This window comes from Haliotis cracherodii, unplaced genomic scaffold (genome assembly GCF_022045235.1).
Source record: "Haliotis cracherodii isolate W230 unplaced genomic scaffold, xgHalCrac1.p SCAF_8, whole genome shotgun sequence".
Lineage (NCBI taxonomy): Eukaryota > Metazoa > Mollusca > Gastropoda > Lepetellida > Haliotidae > Haliotis > Haliotis cracherodii.
This window is the reverse complement of record NW_027266341.1, coordinates 29,403,302-29,430,424: the sequence shown is the minus strand read 5'-3', so window position 1 is coordinate 29,430,424 and position 27,123 is coordinate 29,403,302. Positions and strand designations below refer to the sequence as shown.

The window sequence follows — 27,123 nt, the reverse complement described above, 5'->3', positions numbered from 1 at the left end:
GCTTAGCAACACTTTCGCCAAACTGTTTAAAATAAATGTGTAAGAAGATGGGGGTTGAGTTTGAGTTGTGTGACTTTTGGTCCTCCAGCTGACTTCATGAGTTAAATTCTGTTTGTTTGATAAGTCATTTAACGCAGCCTTTCTTTGGACGGTTTATTTGTCGCAAATATCCAACCTACTCTCTACACCTCCAGCACTAGTTTGTGCTTTGGGCATTACCACATAGAGAAATGAGGTTGAAATGTTGGGATTAAAATAACAACTTGGCCTTTAGCAGCGATTTCATGGACCAGGATTAGACCCAGTTGATAGTGTGTCATTATACCCCAGTGGCAGTGGCATGTTACGTTATTCATAATATCAATCAATGGATTGTCAGAGTGAGTGAGTGAGTGAGTTGGTTTTAACACCGCGTTGAACAGTATTACAGTTATGTCATGGCATATCAGCCTATTGTGGGAGGGACGCCCGAAGTGATGCAGGTCTCAGACGTTTACCATTTTACCACTAGTGAAATCCACGAGCTGACAAACCTAGAAACATAATCAGGGCGAACAGGAATTCGAACCCACGACCACAGGTTTCTGGCGTACCTAAGTGACGCAACTATGCACAGCGGATTCCGGCACCTTAAACGACTTGGTGACTCGTTCCCCGTCCGGGCTGTCACGCTATAGCTGGATATTGCTAAGTGCGTCTTTGAACAATCAACAACAAAATTTTCATATTTGTCTTAAAGATTTCATTCATTCATGTCTGGCTGCACCAGGCACTTGCATTCTACTGGGATGTCGTCTTCCATTCTTGGGTAGAATTGCCTGTCGTACAAGCTGCTTAATGACGATTCGGTGTTCAGACTCTGCGTCTGACCTTATTTCCTTTGATTTCGTTTCCAGTGGACAAATACCATTGTTGGTGAGTTACGCCACTACCATTGTTGAGATGCAGAACAATGAAACCATTGTTGTCCATTTTAGTAACTACCACTGTTGGGCTTCAGTTGGCAATTGTAGTCACTATCATTGTTGGTTGGCTGTACTTTTGTACCATTGTTCACAGTTTCAGTCACTACCATTGTGAGCATGCAGTACCACTGTAGCCTTGTTGGTATTCCATATATGGTTTGACCATATATACTCCTTAGTCCTTAGTCGTTAGAGTGAGTGTGTTGGGATTAACACCGCTTTTAAGCGTAATCCAGTTATATCATGGCGTGTCAACTTAATGTGAGAGGAAAGCCCGAAGTGATGCAAGTCTCAGGCATTTACCACTTCGATGAAACCCACGAGCACGGGTATGGTGCTGACAAACCTAGAAACATAATCGGGGCGAACCCACAATCATAGGTTTCTGGCGTGCCCAAGGGACGCAACTCTGCACAGCGAATTTAAGCATTTGAGACGACTCGGCCACCCATGCTCCTTCATGTAATGGAACATACTGTCCTGTCAGTGTGGTTTGAATACATCATGGAGTCATTAAGGTCTGAGATGAAGAAATATAATTTATATTTTTTGTTTTTTGTTTCACGGCGCCTTAGACGACTGGGCCATCCGACTGGGCCATCCGACTGGGCCAACCGTGCCCCCGTTAGTTGTTAGAATAAGTAAGCGACACATTATACAGTAATTAGAAAAAAACATAAATAGTTTGTTTATTATCACCAAGTGCACATGGAGTTCAAGAAACTGACAAACAATCAAGTGAAAAAAAACAGTAGTATGGAATCTGTCAAAGAGAAAGGACGATAGATAATTACAGAGAAATGTACACAGTACAAATTATGTCTAATGTTGGTCAATAATTATACAATGATTATCAGTACATCTTATTTATGTCTCAAAGTATCAATTTTACTCCAGTCACGCAGGTCCAATCAAATAAACTTGCCAAACCAATGACAATGCAAAGTGCCAAACGACTACACAGAGTCCAGTTGCTAACGTGCCTATGTAAGGTCAAGTTTGCTCCTGCAAATACATTTACACATTCACCCGTGTACAATATAAAAAGTCAACACCAGAGCACAATCATTCCTGAATTGCTGCCGAAATAATGTCTACAGGCTTCTAGTGGTGAAAATTATATGTCAGGATCGCTAAAAATCACTGATGACACCAGGTGTTTGCAAAAAAGTTCGCTACCCGTGAGTAGCAACCGCCAATCAAACAATTTGCATGAAAAATAATGTGTTTGTTGCCTAACACCAAGTTGTGGCCAGACAATCCAGTGCGAGAGAGTCTGAACCAGACGTGTCAATTTTACTACAGTCAGTACATGTAGTTTCATGTACTATGTGTCCGACCCGTTCCGGGGTAGAATAGGTCTTCAACAACCCATACTTGCTGTAGAAGGCGACTATGATTGTCGTAAAAGGCGACTAACGGGATCGGGTGGTCAGGCTCGCTGACTTGTTGGATGCATGTCATTGTATCCCAATTGCTTGGATCGATGGTCATGATGTCAATCACTGGATTGTCTGGTCCAGACTCGATTATTTACAGACCGCCGTCATATAGCTGGAATATTGCTGAGTGCGGCGTTAAACAACAAACAAAACTATGTGTCTATTTGGAAAGCGTAAACTTTACTGTAGTCGGTACAGTAGGATTGTATCTTTTTATAGTCAATACATTTCCAGTGTGTCCATATCAACACTCTGCTACAATAATTAAAGTCAATATTCACAAAGTGTACAAAAGTATAATGCATTTTTATCCGTCTATTGACATAGTGTCAACTTTATCCTAATGGGTACAGTCACAGTGCATCTGTTTACAAACTCTTTTACTTCATCCAACATATGAACAATGCATCTATGTACAACTTCAATCTAGCTGTACATATATTTACTAACTATAACAAAGAAATATTATTTTGTGAGTCAACTTTCCTCTGGTGAGTACAGCCACCATACATCGGTTACACATTTATGTACAACGTGTAATCTTTACTCTTGTCAATACAGTAACAATACATCTATGTACAAAGTGTCAACTTTACTCCTGTCAATACAGTTACAACGCATCTATTCACAAAGTGTCAACTTTACTCTAGTCAAAACAGTTACAATACATCTATGTATAAAGTGTCATCTTCACTCCTGTCAATACAGTCATAACTAATATATGTGCAAAACGTCAACTTTGCTCCTCTCAATACAGTTACAATACATCTATGTACAAAGTGTCAACTTTACTCCTGTCAATACAGTAACAATGCATCTATGTACAAAGTGTCAACTTTACTCCTGTCAATACAGTTACAATACATCTATGTCAAAAGTGTTACCTTTTCTCCTCTCAATACAGTTTCAATGCATCTATGTACAAAGCGTCAACGTTACTCCTCTCAATACAGACTCAATATATCTATGTACAAAGCGCCAACTTTGCTCCTCTCAGTACAGTTACAATACATCTATGTACAAAGTGTCAACTTTACTCCTGTCAAAACAGTTACAATGCATCTATGTAAAAAGTGTTACCTTTTCTCCTCTCAATACAGTTTCAATGCATCTATGTACAAAGCGTCAACTTTACTCCTGTCAATACAGACTCAATACATCTATGTACAAAGCACCATCTTTGCTCCTCTCAATACAGTTACAATGCATCTATGTACAACGTGTCAACTTTGCTCCTCTCAATACAGTTACAATACATCTATGTACAAAGTGTCAACTTTACTCCTGTCAATACAGTTACAATACATCTATGTCAAAAGTGTTACCTTTTCTCCTCTCAATACAGTTTCAATGCATCTATGTACAAAGCGTCAATGTTACTCCTCTCAATACAGACTCAATACATCTATGTACAAAGCGCCAGCTTTGCTCCTCTCAGTACAGTTACAATACATCTATGTACAAAGTGTCAACTTTACTCCTGTCAAAACAGTTACAATGCATCTATGTAAAAAGTCTTACCTTTTCTCCTCTCAATACAGTTTCAATACATCTATGTACAAAGCGTCAATGTTACTCCTGTCAATACAGACTCAATGCATCTATGTACAAAGCGCCAACTTTGCTCCACTCAATACAGTTACAATACATCTATGTGCAAAGTGTCAACTTTACTCCTGTCAATACAGTTACAATGCATATATGTACAAAGCGTCAACGTTACTCCTGTCAATACAGACTCAATGCATCTGTGTACAAAGTGTTACTTTTACTCCTGTCAATTCAGTTACGATACATCTATGTACAAAGTATAAACTTTACGCCAGTCAATACAGTTACAATACATCTATGTACAAAGTGTCAACTTTACTCCTCTCAATACAGTTACAATACATCTATGTACAAAGTGTCATCTTTACTCCTGTCAATACAGTTACAATGAATTTCTGTACAAAGTGTCAACTTTACTCCAGTCAATACAGTCACAATACATCTATGTGCAAAGTGTTACCTTTACTCCTGTCAATACAGTCATAACGAATCTATGTACAAAGTGTCAACTTTGCTCCTCTCAATACAGTTACTATACATCTATGTACAAAGTGTCATCTTCACTCCTATCAATACAGTCATAACGAATCTATGTACAAAGTGTCAATTTGCTCCTTTCAATACAGTTACAATACATCTATGTTCAAAGTGTCATCTCCACTCCTGTCAATACAGTTACAATACATCTATGTTCATCTTCACTCCTGTCAAAACAGTTACAATACATTTATGTACAAAGCGTCAACTTACTCCTCTCAATACAGCTACAATGCATCTATGTACAAAGTGTCAACTTTACTCCAGTAAATACAGTTACAATACATCTATGTACAAAGTGTTACCTTTTCTCCTCTCAATACAGTTACAATACATCTATGTACAAAGTGTCAACTTTACTCCTGTCAATACAGTTACAATACATCTATGTCAAAAGTGTTACCTTTTCTCCTCTCAATACAGTTTCAATGCATCTATGTACAAAGCGTCAACGTTACTCCTGTCAATACAGTTACAATGCATCTATGTACAAAGTGTCAACTTTACTCCTGTCAATACAGTTACAATACATCTATGTACAACGTGTCAACTTTACTCCTGTCAATGCGGTCAAAACGAATCTATTTACAAAGTGTCAACTTTACTCCTGTCAATACAGTTACAATGCATCTATGTACAAAGCATCAACTTTACTCCTGTCAATACGGTCACAATACATCCATGTACAAAGTGTCAACTGTACTCCTGTCAATCCAAAACAAACCCTTCATCCTCACAACTGATGCATCTTAAACTGCAATGGGGGTACATTTTAGGCCAACATGATTTTCATGACAGAACTTGTTTGATGTACATAATGATGTTAACAGTTCATATCTTTTGACAGTGAACACATCTTCCTTGACATGGGTCCTGTTCTGTTTTTGGGAACAAACAATGTTGTTGGTAACGTTTCTTTTGCTCGCCAATTTAGGTTATAGCAATAAACTATTTATCTTTAAACATATGTTTATATTGTATTTCTTTACCAAGTTAGGGTAAATGATGCTGTTTTGGTCATTTCACATCTCAGTCAACAATTGTTTATGGCCTCTTGAAATGAAAGATTTGAAATGATTATTAATAAATGCAGTTACAGGCATACTGTTTCTCATGATCATTTCTCACTGTCAAAGATTATGGCTTTGCTCACGATATACTCTGTACTGATTAGCACAGCCATATTGCGGTCAGGACTATTTTATTGAGGCTGAGTTATATTTTTTCAAGCAGATGTAGGCTGAGTTTCTTATTTATACACAATTATGAGCTGTGTTTTTTCTCCAAACTCCCTCTGCACCAGTGATGACCCCAGGTGACAGAAATTTGATTTCAAATTATGTTTACATAAGCATCAAACACATTAAACAGTTTCATTTCATAAAGATAGAATATATATATATATACGACTGTCTAGAGAAATTTTGTTTACTTTCCCGTCAAACAAATTTCACCCGCTTGTCTTGCTTCTGTGATATGAACAGCAGGAAATGCCAAATAATTATTGCCTCTGCTGCCACATGAATTGTCTGGTTTTTTTCTTGACCTGGTGTGTACATCTGCCCCTTGTCAAGAAAGAGATGACATGTTTCATGGTCTGAATGTTTAAGCCTTCCACAAATAATGAATGACTGCAACTTAGATAGTGTAGTGTTCCCCATCCTGATCCATTATCAGACAATGGTAGCAAAACATGTTTCACAATTTCCCTTTGCTGCCAAGTGCAGAGCTGTCTTTCCTTCCTTGTTCTTTATGTGCACATCTGCCCCACTGTCAAGAAAGAGCTGATATGTTTCATGGGCTAAACATTTATACCATACATAATAATATGTTTCATTGTGAATGAGATAGTGCAGTGCAGTGTTCCCCACCTCATCCTGATCATTTACATCAGACATTGGGAGAAACATTTTCACACATCTTTCACAATTTGCCTTTGCTGCCAAGTGCAGAGCTGTCTCTCCTTCCTTGTTCTTTTTGTGCCCATCTGCCCCATTATCAAGAAAGAGCTGATATGTTTCATGGTTTAAACAGTCATTCCTTCCATAATGTAATAATTCATTGTGAATGGCATAGTGCAGTGCAGTGTTCCCAGCCTCATCCTTATCATTTATATCAGATATTGGGAGCAGCAATTCCACACAGTTTTTACAATTTGCCTTTGCTGCCAAGTGCAGAGCTGTCTCTCCTTCCTTGTTCTTTATGTGCACATCTGCCCCACTGTCAAGAAAGAGCTGATATGTTTCATGGGCTAAACATTCATTCATTCCATAATTATATGATTCATAGTGAATGAGATAGTGCAGTGCAGTGTTCCCCAACTCATCCTGATCATTTATATCAGATATTGGGAGCAATATTTTCACACATCTTTCACAATTTGCCTTTGCTGCCAAGTGCAGAGCTGTCTTTCTTTTCTTGTTCTTTATGTGCACATCTGCCCCACTGTCAAGAAAGAGCTGATATGTTTCATGGGCTAAACATTTATTCCTTCCATAATGATATGATTCATTGTGAATGAGATAGTGCAGTGCAGTGTTCCCCACCTCATCCTGATCATTTATATCAGATATTGGGAGCAATATTTTCACACATCTTTCACAATTTGCCTTTGCTGCCAAGTGCAGAGCTGTCTTTCCATCCTTGTTCTTTATGTGCACATCTGCCCCCTTGTCAAGAAAGAGCTGATATGTGTCATGGTCTAAACAGTCCTTCCTTCCACAATGATATGATTCATTGTGAATGAGATAGTGCAGTGCAGTGTTCCCCACCTCATCCTGATCATTTATATGAGATATTGGGAGCAATATTTTCACACATCTTTCACAATTTGCCTTTGCTGCCAAGTGCAGAGCTGTCTCTCCTTCCTTGTTCTTTATGTGCACATCTGCCCCACTGTTAAGAAAGAACTGATATGTTTCATGGTCTAAACATTCATTCCTTCCATCAAAATATGATACATTGTGAATGAGATAGTGCAGTGCAGTGTTCCCCGCCCAATCCTGTTCATTTATATCTAACATTTGTAACAACATTTCCACACAGAATTTACAATTTGCCTTTGCTGCCAAGTGCAGATATGTCTTTCCTTCGTTGTTTTTCATGTGCACATCTGCCCTATTGGCAAGAAAGAGCTGACACATTTCTTGGCAAACACGTTCAACTTTGGTCAGATGATAACTTTGATAATGATGCAGAAAGTGCAGTGCAGTGTCCCCAACCTTATCCTGATCACTTATATCTAACACTGGCAGCAACATTTCCACACAGTTTTTACAATTTGTCCAAGTTGCTGTAGACAGAACTGTCTGTCCTTCCTTGTTCTTTATGTGCACATCTGCCCCATTATCAAGAAAGAGCTGATATGTTTCATGGTCTAAACATTGATCTCTTCGATAATGATATGATTTATTGTGAATGAGATAGTGCAGTGCAGTGTTCCCCAACTCATCCTGATTATTTATATCAGACATTGGGAGCAACGTTTCCACACAGTTTTTACAATTTGCCTTTGCTGCCAAGTGCAGAGCTGTCTGTCCTTCCTTGTTCTTTATGGTCACATCTGCCCTGTTGTCAAGAAAGAGCTGATATGTTTCATGGTCTAAACATTCCTTCCTTCCATAATGATGTGATTCATCAAAAAATGATACTTTGGGAATGAGATAGTGCAGTGCAGTGTTCCCCGCCTCATCCTTATCATTTACATCAGACATTGGCAGCAACATTTTCACACATCTTTTACAATTTGCCATAGCCACCAGGAGCAGACCTGTCTGTCCTTTCTTGTCCTTGATGGTCATATCTGCCCCGTTGTCAAGAAAGAGCTGATATGTTTCATGGTCTAAACATTCCTTCCTTCCATAATGATATGATTCATCAAAATGTGATACTTTGGGAATGAGATAGTGCAGTGCAGTGTTCCCCGCCTCATCCTTATCATTTACATCAGACATTGGGAGCAATATTTTCACACATCTTTCACAATTTGCCTTTGCTGCCAAGTGCAGAGCTGTCTTTCCTTCCTTGTCCTTCATGGTCACATCTGCCCCACTGTCAAGAAAGATCTGATATGTTTCATGGTCTAAACATTCATTCCTTTCATAATGATATGATTCATTGTGAATGACATAGTGCAGTGCAGTGTTCCCCACCTCATCCTTATCATTTATATCAGACATTGGCAGAAACATTTTCACACATCTTTCACAATTTGCCTTTGCTGCCAAGTGCAGAGCTGTCTCTCCTTCCTTGTTCTTTATGTGCACATCTGCCCCACTGTCAAGAAAGAGCTGATATGTTTCATGGTCTAAACATTCCTTCCTTACATCAAAATATGATAGTTTGTGAATGAGATAGTGCAGTGCAGTGTTCCCCGCCCAATCCTGTTCATTTACATCAGACATTGGGAGCAACATTTTCACACATCTTTCACAATTTGCCTTTGCTGCCAAGTGCAGAGCTGTCTTTCTTTTCTTGTTCTTTATGTGCACATCTGCCCCATTATCAAGAAAGAGCTGATATGTTTCATGGTCTAAAAATTCATTCCTTCCATAATAGGATTCATTGTGAATGAGATAGTGCAGTTCAGTGTTACCCGCCCAATCCTGTTCATTTATATCGAACATTGGTAACAACATTTCCACACAGTTTTTACAATTTGCCTTTGCTGCCAAGTGCAGAGCTGTCTTTCCTTCCTTGTTCTTTATGTGCACATCTGCCACATTATCAAGAAAGATCTGACACATTTCTTGGCAAACACGTTCAACTTTGGTCTGATCATAACTTTTATAATGTTTCAGATAGTACAGTGCAGTGTTCCCCAACTCATCCTGATCATTTATATGAGACATTGGTAACAACATTTCCACACAGTTTTTACAGTTTGCATTTGCTGCCAAGTGCAGAGCTGTCTTTCCTTCCTTGTTCTTTATGTGCACATCTGCCCCATTATCAAGAAAGATCTGACACGTTTCTTGGCAAACACGTTCAACTTTGGTCTGATCATAACTTTTATAATGTTTCAGATAGTACAGTGCAGTGTTCCCCAACTCATCCTGATCATTTATATGAGACATTGGTAACAACATTTCCACACAGTTTTTACAGTTTGCATTTGCTGCCAAGTGCAGAGCTGTCTTTCCTTCCTTGTTCTTTATGTGCACATCTGCCCCATTATCAAGAAAGATCTGACAAGTTTCTTGGCAAACACGTTCAACTTTGGTCAGACCATAACTTTGATAATGATTCAGATAGTGCAGTGCAGTGTTCCCCAACTCATCCTGATCATTTATATGAGACATTGGGAGCAACAATTCCACACAGTTTTTACAATTTGCCTTTGCTGCCAAGTGCAGAGCTGTCTTTCCTTCCTTGTTCTTTTTGGGCACATCTGCCCCATTATCAAGAAAGATCTGACACGTTTCTTGGCAAACACGTTCAACTATGATCAGACCATAACTTTGATAATGATGCAGATAGTGCAGTGCAGTGTCCCCCACCACATCCTGATCATTTATATCAGACATTGGGAGCAACATTTCCACACAGCTTTTACAATTTGCCTTTGCTGCCAAGTGCAGAGCTGTCTTTCCTTCCTTGTTCTTTATGTGCACATCTGCCCCATTATCAAGAAAGATCTGACACGTTTCTTGGCAAACACATTCAACTTTGGTCAGATCATAACTTTGATAATGATTCAGATAGTGCAGTGCAGAGTTCCCCAACTCATCCTGATCATTTATATCAGACATTGGGAGCAACATTTCCACACAGCTTTTACAATTTGCCTTTGCTGCCAAGTGCAGAGCTGTCTTTCCTTCCTTGTTCTTTATGTGCACATCTGCCCCACTGTCAAGAAAGAGCTGATATGTTTCATGGGCTAAACATTCATTCCTTCCATAATGATATGATTCATTGTGAATGAGATAGTGCAGTGCAGTGTTCCCCAACTCATCCTGATCATTTATATCAGATATTGGGAGCAATATTTTCACACATCTTTCACAATTTGCCTTTGCTGCCAAGTGCAGAGCTGTCTTTCCTTCCTTGTTCTTTATGTGCACATCTGCCCTGTTGTCAAGAAAGAGCTGATATGTTTCATGGGCTAAACATTCATTCCTTCCATAATGATATGATTCATTGTGAATAAGATAGTGCAGTGCAGTGTTCCCCACCTCATCCTGATCATTTATATGAGACATTGGGAGCAAATTTTTCGCACATCTTTCACAATTTGCCTTTGCTGCCAAGTGCAGAGCTGTCTTTCCATCCTTGTTCTTTATGTGCACATCTGCCCCACTGTCAAGAAAGAGCTGATATGTTTCATGGTCTAAACATTCATTCCTTCCATAATGATATGATTCATTGTGAATGAGATAGTGCAGTGCAGTGTTCCCCAACTCATCCTGATCATTTATATCAGATATTGGGAGCAATATTTTCACACATCTTTCACAATTTGCCTTTGCTGCCAAGTGCAGAGCTGTCTTTCCATCCTTGTTCTTTATGTGCACATCTGCCCCACTGTCAAGAAAGAGCTGACACGTTTCTTGGCAAACATGTTCAACTTCGGTCAGAAGATAACTTTTATCAGGATGCAGATAGTGCAGTGCAGTGTTCCCAGCCTCATCCCGATCATTTATATCAGATATTGGTTGCAACAGTTCCCCACGTTCTTTACATGGTGTCTTTGTCTGTCTCAAAATCACATCTGACCCTTTCCCAACATGGAAGACATGTTCACGTGATTCATCTCTATGGTGTGAAGCTCGTTCATCAATTGTACAGTGTACAGGATTACCTGCATGATCCTTACTTACATCAGCCTCCCTGAGCAAATGACTGATACACTCCTTACACTGTCTACTTACTGCAATGTGGAGAGGTAACTCACCCCTTTTGTTCTTTATGTGTCTGTGATTGGTCTTTTCCATTAATAATTCTAACACTTCATGGTCGTGATTTTCATCAGATTTTATCATGCAGTGTAAAGCTGTGTTACCGTCACTGTCAGTTCCTTCCACATCTGAAATCAACATCTTGATACATATCTTGCACTGACTCCATGCTGCTTTATGCAGAAGAGTTTTCACAGTTTTGTCTTTTATTTGTACTGGAGCTAGTTTGTCGATCAAAGATTCTAATAGTTGATGGAACTTCTTACTGTGACACACACTGGATTGTATATCATCATGATGAGCAGGGGGAATCTGAAAACCCACACGGATAAATTCTATCAATGTATCTGGGGCGTATTTTTGAGTTGCGAGAGTAAACATTTCATCAATATCCATGATTCCCCCTGCCTTGTGAAGAAGTGACATAACATCAACAGCTCTGGAAAATGTCCTGGATATATCTTCATGTAATTTGTTGTTTAGCCTGACAATGTAAAATGTTTTGAATGCAACATTTCTATTTAGAATTGTACAAAGACCTAAAATGGCTTGGCTGTAATTATGTTTGGGATTTTCCAATATTTCAGTGCACATTTTAATTATAATTCTGAGGAAAGTTACATTGCAATGCAGAACTACACTGGCGAAAATATGTTTCAGGTGATCCGGTGTTGGTTTGATCATTTTTACCAACTTTGAGGAATTTTTTAAATTCATAACTGGTGAAGCACTGAGAACATCAAGACATATCTGTGATGGTTGTGCTCCTTTTCTAAACAATTTGTCAACTACACCGTTTTGGCCCATGCACACAGCACACACTAAGGCTTCGTCAAGCATAGACTGGGTTTCAGCATCAGTGGCAGTACTGACTTTGTGAATGATGTGTTCAGCAAACTTTGTCATACCTGCCATTATGGCATAAGAGAGAAAATAACTATACCTAATGTGATTGATGTGTGACATATCAGAAACAGAGATTTCACATACATTACAGAAAGTAGAAAATTCATCGTCCATATAAAACTTCCACAAATTCTTTTCCACTCGCAATGGTACCATGCTAATATTCCATCCTCTAAAAAGCATTACAATGTTTTCATCGTTAAGTGAAGGGTGGTCCAATACAATGTATCGACTGTCGTCGTCCGACAGATATTCTCTCAGTTTGTTTGCCAGTTTTGGATAATATTCTTTATCCAAAACAACCACATTTAGCATATCACATCTACGATCTGTAGTTCGAACATATTCAACTAACATAGATGGCGTGCTCAAGTCTATTCCCAAATCAGGGTATGACTCACATAAATCCACAAACAAGACATCATGTATTGACCTGTGTGAGAACTGATAACCATTCCCATCGCTGACCAGGTAAACACCACATAAAGATTGAAGAATATCCTTCATATTTGGTTCCTCCTTCAAACCAGAAGCTTTCATCATTTGCTTACATCGACTTGTAAACTCTTCAGGAGGACTAATTGTTTTCACAAGTCCTTTTGGAAGCCATCCATCATATGCCAGAACCATGAGCAACACACAATAGCTATCTCGTTGACTCCTTTTCACAGAGTCAATCTCTTGTTTGATAAATTCAAAGGGATTGAGGAAAAAGAATAAGCCTCTTTCCTGTATGTGTTTATGAGAAGCAAAATATATACAACATTGTGGAAAGCCCAGAGCAGTGTCTATCTCGGCTATCCCAATTCTTGCCTCATATGCTATATATTTTCCACACAGTTTGTCCAAAAATTCCAATTTTTCGTCCTCTGTGAGACAGTGTAATTTTTCATCCAAAAGGATACATCCTGAAGATGTAAATATGTTATACCTATGAAAGCTTGATCCTGCCTGGGTAATTATTTCTGGTCTTGTTGTTATCACTAACCAGATTTGTCCAGATTCCACCTGAGGCCACACAAGGTCAAATTTCTGTCTCCACTGGTCCAAATTTTGTTGGATCAGATTAGTAGATCCGAAAATATCATCAATCATGACAATGTATTTGTCAATAGCAACATCAGATTTAGCATTACTTGATTTGGGTAGATAGTTCCATTCATCAGGTGATGAGATCTTTACTGGTTTCCGTGGGAACTGCTTCGATGCCCTCTGTAACAGAGTGTATCCCATGTGGGATTTCCCAGATCCTGATCTCCCCCTGATGACCACACAGCCTTGTTCCACCAGATGCTTGTAGGCAGCACCCTCTGCGTGTGTTGACACGTGCTTGCTGGCATCCATTGAGTTAATCATTAGTCCTGTTTCAGCTGAAAACCAAACAATTGCTAAAATGCATTCACATGTTACTGTAGTTAAACTGGAATATAATGTAACATAAAACCTTGCATTGTCATAGTTTGGTCAGCACACTATATGTAATTGATGTAAAGTATGTTTACAGCTGCTTGTCTGTACATGTTATTTACCTCATGTAACACAGCCCATTATCATACCTTCATCTCAGAATGATTGGTTCATGTGATCTTGATCAAATAATTTATCATACCTCCATGTCAGAATGATGAGAAACTGATTGGTCCATGTGATCTTGGTAAAAAACTGTATAACCCGCTTTGGAGGGAAATAATTTCTCAGCAGGAGAATAAATCCCTTATACTCCACTTGAAAACAAAACGCTTGACGCTTTTAACAAGTCAATTACAAGCTAACGTCAGCTCAATCGACAGCTGTTTTCTATCAATTTTGAATTTGTTTGGATTCTTTTACAATGTAATATTAAATCATGTCAGTAAGAAATATTTGTTGTTGCAGGATCACGGTTTGTACATGGGGTTTTATGGTCCCTCTTTAGGTTTTATACCACTTGCCTCCAGCTCTTGGTATAAAATCAAACGTGGGACACATAAAACCACATGTATCCCTCGTGATACTGCTACAACTTAAATTGTTTAATGTACCGTATTCACTAAATCAAGCATGTTAAGCACCCTGCTCCTATTAGCACCTCCTGACCAACATCCAGACCAATCTGTAAGTAATCTATGTACACGCCCCTTACTAATGCCACATGTGACAGTCCGCATTTTCTTGTGCATATTACACATTTCTAACAGAAATGCAAAGTGTCACATATGCATGACAACACAAAAATATTTTCTGTTTATCATAATTTTACCTGTGAAAGTACCTTTTTAGGCTAATCGCAGTGTCAGGATAGGCTAGATTAGGTAGATTTGCAATATTTTGATATATGCCATTTACATAACCCTGTGATCTGAATTTGTTAAATGAAGTCAGGTAAGCACATTTCTAGCATTTTTGACAGTACTTTAGGGTTCCTTTCCTCACTTGTCTTTCCAGCAGCATTAGCACAAAGTGTTAGATGTTGGCAGCCAACAAATAACATCAGGTGTTTGAAAGGCATTTAGAAGTGATACATTTAAGGAAGAGAATATATGGATGTCAACTTCTTTATTATGAGTGAGTGAGTGAGTATGGTTTTACGCCGCTTTTAGCAATATTCCAGCAATATCACGGCAGGGGACACCAGAAATGGGCTTCACACATTGTACCCATGTCGGGAATCGAACCTGGGTCTTCGGCGTGACTTTCTTTATTAGGAGTAACAGAACATTTCGGAGTATGTGCTTACTCCTCATGAGGTGAATGAATGCCATGAGGCAGAGAGTGATTCTGATAGGTGATGGAGCTGGTTTGGGCCTGGGGTAGGAGTTCTTGAGGGTCTTACGGATGGGTCTTACTAGGTGGGCAGGATAGCTGTTGAGGGAAGTGAAGGTAGTCCAGTTCACTGCTGAGGGCATCATGGTGACTAAAGGATTTGGCACGTCGGGTCAGGGTGGTGATGATAGCTTGTTTTATCTGTGGATGGTTTCAGGTGGCGCCTATCAGAATTGATCACCATACCCTACCAAGGCCCTGTCACTCATCAGATCTCCCGCCTCATCAAGAACAAAGCCAGCATAGATGTCACCTTCTCTAGCGGCAAGTCAATCAAACCCCATCTACAAGCTAATGGCAGAGGCAAACAAAGTCCCAACTCCCGAGGATGTATATACCAGATACCCTGCAACTGTGGCCACCAGTACATTGGAGAAACCCTTAGTCATTAGACTCAAAGATCATCGGATCTCTGTTAACAAACTCGACCTGAAATCTGCTATTTCTGAACACATGGTGGAGAACGAAAACCATAACATGATGTGGGAAGCCACCAAAGTCCTGTCTACCATCATCAACAACTGGCGACTGGCAACAAAGAAAACTACAAGCAGCCACTGACATCAGGAGACACCAGCCAGCCATGAACCGTGACCAGGGAACCTATCTGCCTGGACTTATTGCTTTGAACTCTGTCGGGGCCTCAATTTGCTTCAGTGCTCTCTGCCTCATGGCATTCATTCTGATGAAGGAGTAAGCATTTTCTCCGAAACGTTGTGTTCCTCATACTAAAGTGAGTGTGTGAGTACGGTTTTACGCCGCTTTTAGCAATATTCCAGCAATATCACGGCGGGGGACACCAGAAATGGGCTTCACACATTGTACCCATGTCGCTAATCGAACCTGGGTCTTTGGCGTGATGGCGTGACGCTTTAACCACTAGGCTACCCAACCGCCCCCATAATAAAGAAGTTGACATCCATATATTCTCTTCCCTAACAAATAACATACCGTTTTAGATGAATGTGCTTGAAGTGTTGAAGTACTGTGTGTATTATAGTCCTGGAACCTACATCAACAAATTTGATTGTTTGATGTGAATGAAGTGTGCTGAATGATTCCAAATATTTAGGTGACTGGTTGTAGGTGTCAGCTGCTTATTTGTCAATGTACATTTATTTGTTGATTATCCACACTTTTATACAGAAGAAAACAATTTAATCTGACATGTTCGACAAAAGAACAATAAACACTTTAAGGGATACAGAAAATACTCACAAATAAGATCTTGAAGATGATGGCATGTATCTGCAATAAAAGAAAAGCTTGTGTCATATAAACAAGGGAAGTACTTTAGAGACCAGTTCAAAAGTTTGATGTCTGCCTTAGTAAACCTACATATATAAACACTTCGTTTTGCCAAATCCACCATGTAAGATAATAGTGAATAACCAATCAACACATTATCAGTTAATTCTTTGATCAACTGATCATTTCTCTCTTGCGCTGCCAGTACATATTACCGGTACATAACATGAAATACATTCACCACGTGAGACCTGGATTTATAACCCAATCTTAGATTTAATAGTTACCCAAGACAATGAGAAATTCCAAATGAAACCACTCATTTCTACATATCCTGGACACCCTCAGAGGCAGGAGTGAACGTTATTGAGATATTTTGCATAGTGGTCGTCATGTTATCTGAGTAGTTCCACCACTAATTATACCTGTAATAAAGTCATTAACTGAGGATTCATATGAATGACAAATACACAGGTGTAGGTTTAAACCATAAAACATGGATGACAAGAAGGGAGTAGTAATTGTTGTATTATATGAAATTTAAGAAGGCTTTTGCTGTTTTGAGTATATGAACTGAACTTTATTGTTGCAAAATTAATACCTGCACATATTGCTGTATATTAAACTACATAATTTTACATATACTTTTACACATGCAGATAGATTTTGCAAGGCTAAAGGTTATAGTAAGCATCGTCCAATCAAATGCAAGGATTCAAGGGGATTCCCCCTGGCTGTCAATGGGGTTCCCCAATTTCCCCCTTGCTGTACTGAAGCCCAGTTTGTTGAGTAGCTGACGCTAATTTGCATCCGGTGATTTGCGGGCTGATTAAAACAATTGTGCCAATCACCACCGGTAGAGCAGGACATACTTACCCTTTTTCGCAAACATCTGGAGTCATAACCAATTTTCAGTGATCCATTCATATAATTTTCATCACTAATTTGCCTTTTACACACTATGGAATGTGATTTGGCTGATATTCCAGATGCCGAAAATAGTGATATTGAAAATTATAAGTCAATTCTTAAATCGTTCCTTCATAATGTTTTTACAAAAGGCTTTGTACCTGAAATTGTGTATTTTACATTAATATTTAATAATTATCCTGTATCATACATTGCATTTGTCTCTTTTTCTGTCACATGAGGCCTAAGCCTTTATTCTTGTCTTCTGAAGCTGAAGTCCACATGGTCCAATCAGATGAATCGATCCAGAGAAGGGTTGGACTATATCCAGAAATATATCCAGTGAGACAGGATAAGTATAAATTATTAAATTTAACTTAAAACTTTTAAAAATTACTTATCCTGTCTCACACATTGCAAACTTTAAGCGACAGTCAGGATTGAGGGGGGTCGATTCGTCCACTAACATCTGATAGCGGTAACATAAACCTCGCAAGTTAGTTACGCAACTTGATTCACGTCAGTGTAACCCCAATGTGTACCCAGCCTTGACTATGACGAAATCATTTTACATCATATAACTGTGTTATCGTGCCAATGACTACAACAGTTCTCAGATGAGAATAACCATGTACATCAATTAGACCTCATGCCTGAGTGAGTGTGTTGGGCTTAACGCCGCTTTAAACATTATTCCAGTTATATCACGGCGTGGACAGCATGACTGACAATCAAGACTTTAATTGTAACCATTGTAGTGTACAGGTAGAACATTCAGGAGGAAATGCTCATCTTTGTTGACTAGATTTTTACTTGCAGTGGCAGTACCTAGGGTCCAAACTGTTGAAGACCAGCAACGTCATCGATGCCAGAAGCATCCCGCCATGATAGCAATTATGATGCAGAGTCCATGTGGAGGCGAGTACACCCATCTCGTGCCCATTGTTGGTACTGGGAGGTGGTAAATGTGCATCAGTTTAAGCCTGGAGAAGGTAGAACGGAACCAAAAGGCGACTGGGTAAAGGACAGCAGCTGTAGAAGTACGAGTCATTGTGCTGGGCATGGCTCTGTATAAAATCGTCCAGTTACAGTTCAAATCTGATTCCCCTCAGGTGGAGAAAGGCAATGACAGGCTTCGTGAACCAGATTTAAAGAAACCCGTCCATGGAAATCACAAATGGCAGGTCCGACCACTGGAAATGTCCCTGGAAGTAAACCAGAGGTAACTGCAGTATAATGAATTTATTTGGACATGCAGAAAGGCATTTTGAAGATCTCCACTTACAATAAAATTCTTTAGGTGGTGCGTAGTCGGCTGACAGAGACATTGCAGAAGTGAGGAGGACGTTCCAGGTACGGGGTGTTGAAGATCTGCATATTGTATATCATGCTGACTTGTGGACTCTTCTTTGGCACTGAATATCTGAGTAGATGTTGATGATGGAGGCTGTGTCCAAGACTTGAACAGCATGCTTCATGACCTGTTTTTGTATGGCGTCTCTGAGAATTGGTAGACTGGCAGGAGGATAATGAATGACGACGGGAAGGCACTGTTGAAAGTGAGGCGAAGATTTAGCATGAGTAAGCAGACTGCACCAAGGCTGAAACGTCAAATTCTTCCTTGGCAGCTTCGCCTGCAGTTAGTTAAACACCTGAACAATGAATTGCGTCAGTGCTGCATCACCGACTTCCTTTTGAACATCCCGGATGACCTGATTGAAGAGGATGGGAGCGACCATGAGTTGCCTAGTATGTTCAGAATCCCAAGAAGACTGAGCAATATATCCCCAACAGAGAATTAAGGTACACATACCTGTAGCATGGGCCAAGAAAGAAACAATGTTAGCAAGGTGTTGTTGCTGAAAATACATCTCAGAGAAAAGCTGTGCCTCATGCAACATCGTGGGGTGGTCGAGAGCAGCAAGTAATGCCTGTTTTGCCAACATAGCGAGGGAGAGAAGCAAGAGTGAATGACGGATGGCAGTGTCAACAGAAAACAGATCCCTGTCATCCACAGGGAAGGAGGATGATTAATTACCCAACTTATGTAGCCAAAGACCACAGTCAGTGGACAGGGAGAACATGACATCGGAAGGTGGGCACTCTTCAGGAGTCTATTTCCTTAGTCCAGCAAAGGATTTATCCTGTGTAGATGCAGTGGACCGGTTGAAGCCGGTTGAAGCCGGTTGAAGCATTAAAGTGGTTAGGTCATCACCCAGCATTTCAAACATCGACGAAGGGCCCAACTTGTGAGGTGAATCCAGTGAGAGCTGGGACACCATCCAACAACAACCTATGGACTCCACATTACTATGATCCTTATCATTAGCGAATACACCAGAGGGAGCGAAGGTACTCGCCCGATACGGGGTGGTTGCACAAGGTGACGATGTCGAGGCAGATTGGCATCCCATAGAGGTGGACATGCAGGGTATGACAGCAGACGATATCGATTGTCCCATGGAGAAGGGTATGGCGAATGGAACCATCTCGTCAGGTACGGGAACGGCCTCTGGGTCGAGGAGTTGAGGTAAAAGTCAACTGTTGTAAAGTCCAAAAGAGGGAGAAAGCACAAAGCATACGTGCCAGCTCTGTCTTTTCAGTCTAGGATCCATGGAGGTGAAATATGAGGTAGAACGGCTTTCTCAACTAATACGACTAAGGTCGGACAGATTGACAGTCATTGTAGAAGTGAAATATGGCGTATAACTCATTTTGGCCAAGGTAGAATATTGACCTACTGCAAAATACAGGTTGATAAAAAGTTAAAAAATACCACATAGTTGGCAAACAGCAGGTTTGTCCAGGTCTTTCCTCTATTTGGTGATGAAGTGTAATGGGGAGCAACATCACATGGTTTGAACACACAAGATTGAAGGCTTGGCTGCATTTTGGGTAGGGTGTTTCAAGTTGCAAATGGTTGTGTTTGCGATCAAAGGATATGTATAAATGGCTAGCTTAGCACACTATCACACCTCAAATTGTTATGCCTGAGTCGATTTTCTGTACCTTACGAAGTTGCAAAACATGGCATCCTCATGATTCAATTTACATAATTTTACTTACCATTTACATGTATGTTCTGACCATAAATGTTACAGTTCTCTGCATGTCCGCCACTCATACCAATAACTGAAACCAAGGAAAGAGATTTAATGAGTGAGTAGTGGAAACAAATATGTTTCATATTTATATAATATTGATTTTGGGATTTTTATTCTGTGAAACTATGAAATTATTAGAATGTTTGCACTTATGTAACCAGCTATAATTAAGAGCATTGTCATATGTACACTTATGTAGCCCGCTACAAGATACAGCATTATTATATGTACACGTATGTAGCCAGCTACAAGATAGGGCATTATATTATGTACACTTATGTAGCAAGCCGCACGATAAGGCATTATTATTTGTACACTTATGTAGCCAGCTACACGATAAGGCATTTATAAAAAATAAAAGTGCTTTAATAAAATGCGCCGCCGCAAGCTATATTCAGTAAACAAATATTCAAAACTCTCCACAGCGCTTGGCGTATTTAATGACATTTCGTGTAGAGATGATAGATCACTAGGAGGAGCTTATGCACACTCAATGAACCCTGACGTCACAGGGCATTGTTTCGCCGATGTGACGTATACTACATATTACGTCATAGGGTATTGTCACGTAGTTGAAAAGTTTGTGGTACTGTATTCTAAAGGTAGGCCCCCCGCATTATTATATGTACAATTATGTAGCCAGCTGCACGATAAGGCATTATTCTCGTATGTACACTTATGTGGCATTAATAATGCTGTGTCTTGTAGCTGACTGCATAAGTCTACATATAATAATTTCAGGTCTTGTAGCTGGCTACATAAATAAATAACTAAATGCTATATTTCATCTGGCTACATAAGTGTACATATAATAATGCCTTATCTTCCATCTGGCTATATAAGTGTACATAAGTGTAGAACTTGTAGCTTGTAGATAAGGCATTATCAAATGTACACTTATGTAACCAGCTACAAGACAGGGCATTATTATATATAGAGGTTATCACGCGTGTGTGTTTGGGGATGGTAAATATCCTGCATTAGGAATAAACATTGTATTTAGCGAGCCTTGGCGAGCAAAATACATAGTGTTTATTCCTGATACAGGATATTTACCATCCCCAAACACACAAGCGTGATAACCTCTTTATCATATAATGTCATTCTTTAATTCTGTGCTTTAAAATCGCTTTCCCTCTCTCACAAACGTTACCGAAATATTGCGAGTTTTCCTGGAATGGGCGCATTAATATTTAGTACGTCACAGGGTAAGTGATGTGTCAGTCGGACAGTGACAGTAGCCAATATAGTTCCAAATGAAATCTGTTTCTTATACAGTGGTGAACAACATATACACAAAACAACAGTTGTTTTTAATTGCCTTTCGCGACAATCCATCGGTCTGTCCGCTAGAGTAACTGCCCTTTGTCAAAGGGAAGCTACTCTAACCTTAGTCTATGAAACGTCACGGCCACGGTCAGACGTTGTTGACAGTCGGTCTGTCCTGTTATAACGTTAAGAAGTGTAGTCAGATGTACACACAGCGACTAAACGAAACAAGGTAACAATTCAAACATATTTCGGCAAAATCCAACTACTTTAATTTGTGGAGAAAGTTTTAAGTCGCAGAGGGCTACAAGCACAGATATGGCTACTGATCCCGCTTGGCTAGGCCTCGTGCCCTCGCAAAATTGTTTCGAAATTTATATCTCCAAAGTTGCCAAAACTTATAAAATGCCTTAGCTACATCACAGTTAGACACTGATTTTCAGTATATTAGAGTGTTCTTTTGATAATGATAGCAATCATCCCTGTAGTTTATCCAGATTCCCGATGGTTAATTCTGACTGGATCGCCGAATGACAAAGGCGACGCCAAGTTTGTTTATAAACAACGAAAGTAGTCCCACTTGACCTTTGATATTTGCATCTCTATCCGCATATGACCCCAACGGATATCGTTTTTATCCGTTGGCTTTATCCTGCCGAGAAACCTACCCATTATAAGATAAATACAGTTATGAAGCCAGCTGCACGATAAGTCATTATCAGATGTGCACCAATGTAGTCAGCTGCAAGAGTCCTGCAACTGTGGAGCTGCGCATTCATACGATAATGCATGATCTGTAAGTGTACGTACCATTTGATATTGATGTCATGGTGGTTTCTGGCAGGCTATCTGATCTAGCTTGCTCTGTTTCAGGTCGTTTGTCTTTGTCACTCCTCTTGCCTTTCCCATCCATCCCTAATGTGAGACTCTGAATTATGAAGAGGAATTAGCTATTATTTGATGGGAGTGTATGGAACATTTGTAATGGGATATCTATTCCCCCACAAGAGAACTTTTTGCCAAGGATATTATTTCCTTTATCATTTTTTTACTAACACTGGAATATTTTCCCAGATGTATATTCTTTCCATTACAAACTGTTTGACCCCGAAACATGAATCGTTTGCACATTCACAATCTGCTGACTGTTCCACGAAGACCTACGGGAGGACTGCAGTATTCGGGTCCACAAACCAGAACAATCTCTAGATCAAATATGTTCTTGTGACACAAGCAGACAACAAATGGAGGCTAAAGGGACTTACTACTGTAACCAGAATGAGAGCTGTGGTTGTATGGGGTACCGAGTAATGAGTAACAACAAGCGACGTATGTGTCTCTCACATTCACTATGATCTGCACATCACAGAAAGAAAGGATACATGGATTTTGGCACAAATTCTTGCAATTCCAGTCGGAACAAATACTCCATGTGTGAAAATTCCTTTTTGATATTTACGTTAACATTTTGAAAACTTAAGGGGAGACAACTCCCATCCGAACATCAAACACTGATGTAAACACAGGCACAAATATGTTATGTTTTTGTCTGGGCTTGTTTTATAGCAAAATATTATTTTGGAATATTATAGGAATCTAAACAACATAGATTTCATTAGTTCATTTGATTAAGATCTTATCCAATGATGTGCCAATTATGAGTTTATTGGTTTCTGTGACTCTTTTGATCATTATGATAATGACATGTCAGATTATTTACATGGCCTCCCAACATTTAATACGTCCTTAAGGACTAGAGTGTCTTAAAGAGAAGACATATGCGGCCTTGAGGGCTTGTAGAACTATCACTACTAACTTTGATACTTATCATGCTTATAGGAGGTCATGAAACTATTTGAAGAAGCTGTCTTTCCGAAAACAAAAGAGTATTTGGACCTGAAAAGAACGGTCTCTATTAAAAAGGCAAGATAGGACCCTAGGTGAAATTGGAAAATCATAAAAAGAGGAAGAAGCAGTCATACAGTCACCATGACTATATCAATTGAACAGTAGTGAACGTCAAACTCTAACACAACTGTTTAATAAATAGTGTATGTGTGTGCATGCGTGTGTACTGGTGTGTGTGTGTTTCTGTGTGTGGTGGGGTGCATGCATGTGTGTTGGGGTGTGTGTATTTCTGTGTGTGTGTGTAGGGGGGGGGGGGGGTGCATGCATGTGTGCTGGTGTCTGTTTGTGTGTGTTACCTATGTTCACTATTATTTAGACCGTCTGGGTTAACCTCTTTAGTTGAAACTATTTCCATTAGGAACCTGGATTTCACACTTGCCTGTTTCTGGACCTTTTTATTCTCTACTGTAGCTTGTAGCTCATTGATTTCAGCCCGGAGTTGTTTTCTGCGGGCTCTAGACAGGCGCTTCTCTTCAGCGAGGAGACGTTCCTTTTCCCTCTCCAACTCTGATTCTGAACTAGAACTCTCTGTTGAGTCGCTGGCATGCTCCCTCTGCTGACTTACTTTGGATACGGTCCCCTCCAACAGATCGCCGGTCTCATGGATTTCTGCACTGTCCATTTCAAAATAATGTTGACCTTTGGAGAAAAAACGTTTATAGTTTATCTCTGACAAATTTCGTATTTAAACAGTTTTCCCCCATAAAAGTTGGGGCCGTGTCACAAGTTATGTATAATCAAATGTTGCTGATGAAAATTATTGTTGACTCTTCTCTATGTGATTTTGAGTTGAAAGTGTGGACTGCACGTGCACTGAGTGTCTTATGTGTCTTACAGGAAACGGGATAAAGGGAAATCTGAACCATGGACATTACCGGAGCAACACGAACAAGTGAAAGGCATGGTCGTTGGTAATTAAGCACTTTGCCTTTATTATATTATAAATTATAAGAATGTGAAAAGGTAGCAAGTATATTTAGAATCAACTCTGGTTTAACAAGGGTCCTGCAACTGTGGAACTGTGCATTCATACGATAATGTATGATCTATAATGGTACGTATACACACCTGAAGGAACATTTGATGGCCTGGTGGTTTCTGGCAGGCTATCTGATCTAGCTTGCTCTGTTTCAGGTCGTTTGTCTTTGTCACTCCTCTTGCCTTTCCCATCCATCCCTAATGTGAGACTCTGAATTATGAAGAGGAATAAGCTATTATTTGATGGGAGTGTATGGAACATTTGTAATGGGATATCTATTCCCCCACAAGAGAACTTTTTGCCAAGGATATTATTTCCTTTATCATTTTTTCACTAACACTGGAATATTTTCCCAGATGTATATTCTTTCCTTCGCAAACTGTTTGACCCCGAAACATGAATCGTTTGCACATTCACAATCTGCTGACTGTTCCACGAAGACCTACGGGAGGACTGCAGAATTCGGGTCCACAAACCAGAACAATCTCTAGATCAAATGTTCTTGTGACACAAGCAGACAACAAATGGGTCTAAAGGGACTTACTACTGTAACCAGAATGAGAGCCGTGGTTGTATGAGGTACCGGATAATGAGTGAGTGAGTGAGTATGGTTTTACGCCGTTTTTAGCAATATTCCAGCAATATTCCAGCAATATCACGGCAGGGGACACCAGAAATGGGCCTTACACATTGTTCCAATGTCGGGAATCGAACCCGGGTCTTCGGCGTGACGAGCGAACGCTTTAACCACTAGGCTACCCGACCGCCCCTACCGGATAATGAGTAACAACAAGCGACGTATGTGTCTCTCACATTCACTTTGATGTGCACATCAGAGAGAGAAAGGATACATGAATTTTGGCACAAATACTTGCAATTCCGGTCGGAACAAATACTCCAAAATTCCTAATTGATATTTACGTTAACATTTTGAAAACTTAAGGGGAGACAACTCCCATCCTAACATCAAACTCTGACACTGAGGACGTAAACACAGGCACAAATATGTAATGTATTGGTCAGGGCTTGTTTCATTGCAAAATATTATTTAAAAATATTAAAGAAATCCATAAACTTTGGATTTCATTAGTTCATTAGTTTCAGATCAATGATGTGCCAATTATGAGTTTATTGGTTTCTGTGACTCTTTCGATCATAATGGTTATGACTTGTCAGATTATTTACATGGCTACCCTACATTTAATACATCACAAAGCAGAGTGTCTAAAACAGAAGACATATGCAACCTTGAGGGCTTGTGGAGCTACCAATACTTACTTTGATGCTTTAGGAGGTCATGAAATTATTTGAAGAAGCTGTCTTTCAGGAAACAAAAGAGAATTTGGAACTGAAAAGATCAGTCTCTATTAAAAATGTAAGAAAGGACCCTGGGTGAAATCGGAAAATCATAAAAAGAGGAAGAAGTAGTCATAAAATCACCATGGCCATATCTATTGAACGGTGGTGTAAGACTAACTCTTACAAAACTGTTTAATAAATTGTTTCACGTGGAACATTCCTTCCCCAGTGGGAAAACAATATTATTTGTCCACTGCACAAGGAAGGAAATATTCAAGCACCAAGTAATTATAAAAGTATATCATAGACTCATAATCTCATTTTGAGAAATACTGTCTTGTGTAGGAGAAAAGACTTTTGAGATGTGGTTTGATGAAAATAACACGTTATCTGAAATCCAAGCCAGACAGATTATTCAACTGTGAACCAGATTTTCTGCTTGTAGACTATGTAATGATCCAAAAATATATAGCTGAAAAATGCGAAGATTTTGTTGTACGCGGCTGTTGTGTAAACTTTGTAACGTTAATTTGTGGAGTTATTGTTGAAGTTATTCAGTTCGAATGTGTATGTTGTCAGAGACCATCATATGGTTTCTGATGTTGTGCAGTGGTCTTAATTGGTCGTTCAATTAGACAAAGGTAAATAACCACACCTGTCTCCAAACTGAAAGTGAAACTAGCCCTGCCGACTGGTTTGATTAGTGCTTAAGCATGCGTAGGAGGTGGGGGATATAGAAGAATATACCCTTGAAGGATTAATAGTAATGAAGCAGACTGACGTCATACTCACCAGCGCTCAGCACTGACAGTTTAACTTCGAATTAATTCGTATAACTTCATGACGATTGCTTCCCACTTCTCCCTTCCTCGTTCATCCACGCTATTCTCATAGGGGAATGCCCATTTCTCCGGAAACGTTCGACTTTTTCACTGGGCGTCATTCATAGCTCCATGCAGCAATACGCAATAGTTACATGCAAGCTCCTTACCAGCGCGTGACACATTCTTTACCCGCCAGATATCATATTATAGAGGGACCCACAAAAGGGCTATCGCTGTGATGAGCTTTGTGTTACCTGTCAAGCGACGTGTGCTGAGGTGAAGTTAGCATCAACAGTAACGTTGGTATTGCGTTTGAAATGCGCTGACGCTTTTACAGTACAACAGTACACAGCGCGAAGCAAAGTTAACGGAAAGATTGAGACAGAAACACGTTAGATCTGAGCAGAGATCTTGCATTGAATAAAAATCGTATGACCCATATGTGTTGCAGGCGTGAATATATTTTAGCAATAATACATATAAA

The 27,123-nt window shown here is 39.6% G+C and overlaps 1 protein-coding gene across 4 annotated transcripts; it reads right to left on the bottom strand.

The window, feature by feature from the left end:
• Positions 1–1,684: 1,684 nt before the first annotated feature.
• Positions 1,685–26,759, bottom strand: LOC139449464 (uncharacterized). 4 transcript variants are annotated; one of them, XM_071230875.1, is made up of 8 exons: positions 26,608–26,759; positions 24,606–24,726; positions 23,917–24,176; positions 22,440–22,557; positions 20,323–20,388; positions 16,318–16,347; positions 13,434–13,667; positions 10,299–10,342 (listed from the first exon to the last, which is right to left on the bottom strand). In XM_071230875.1, exons 2-8 carry the CDS (start codon positions 24,709–24,711, stop codon positions 10,323–10,325), a joined length of 834 nt encoding a protein of 277 aa, XP_071086976.1. In that variant the 5' UTR covers positions 24,712–24,726; positions 26,608–26,759; the 3' UTR covers positions 10,299–10,322. The 4 variants fall into 4 exon arrangements, with proteins under 4 accessions (XP_071086974.1, XP_071086976.1, XP_071086975.1 ...); XM_071230874.1 differs by lacking the exon at positions 10,299–10,342 and adding an exon at positions 10,921–11,017; XM_071230876.1 differs by lacking the exon at positions 10,299–10,342 and adding an exon at positions 16,051–16,108 and having other exon boundaries at positions 13,606–13,667.
• Between the last annotated feature and the right edge of the window lie 364 nt (positions 26,760–27,123).

Excerpts from the sequence above, each read along its gene's own strand:
- LOC139449464 (XM_071230873.1), bottom strand. The coding sequence starts at position 24,711 with ATGGATGGGAAAGGCAAGAGGAGTGACAAAGACAAACGACCTGAAACA. Across the intron at positions 24,177-24,605 it reads GCCATCAAATGTTCCTTCAG|GTCAACATTATTTTGAAATG; the intron begins GTGTGTATACGT and ends TTTTCTCCAAAG. Across the intron at positions 22,558-23,916 it reads ATAAAAAGGTCCAGAAACAG|AGTCTCACATTAGGGATGGA; the intron begins GCAAGTGTGAAA and ends TTCATAATTCAG.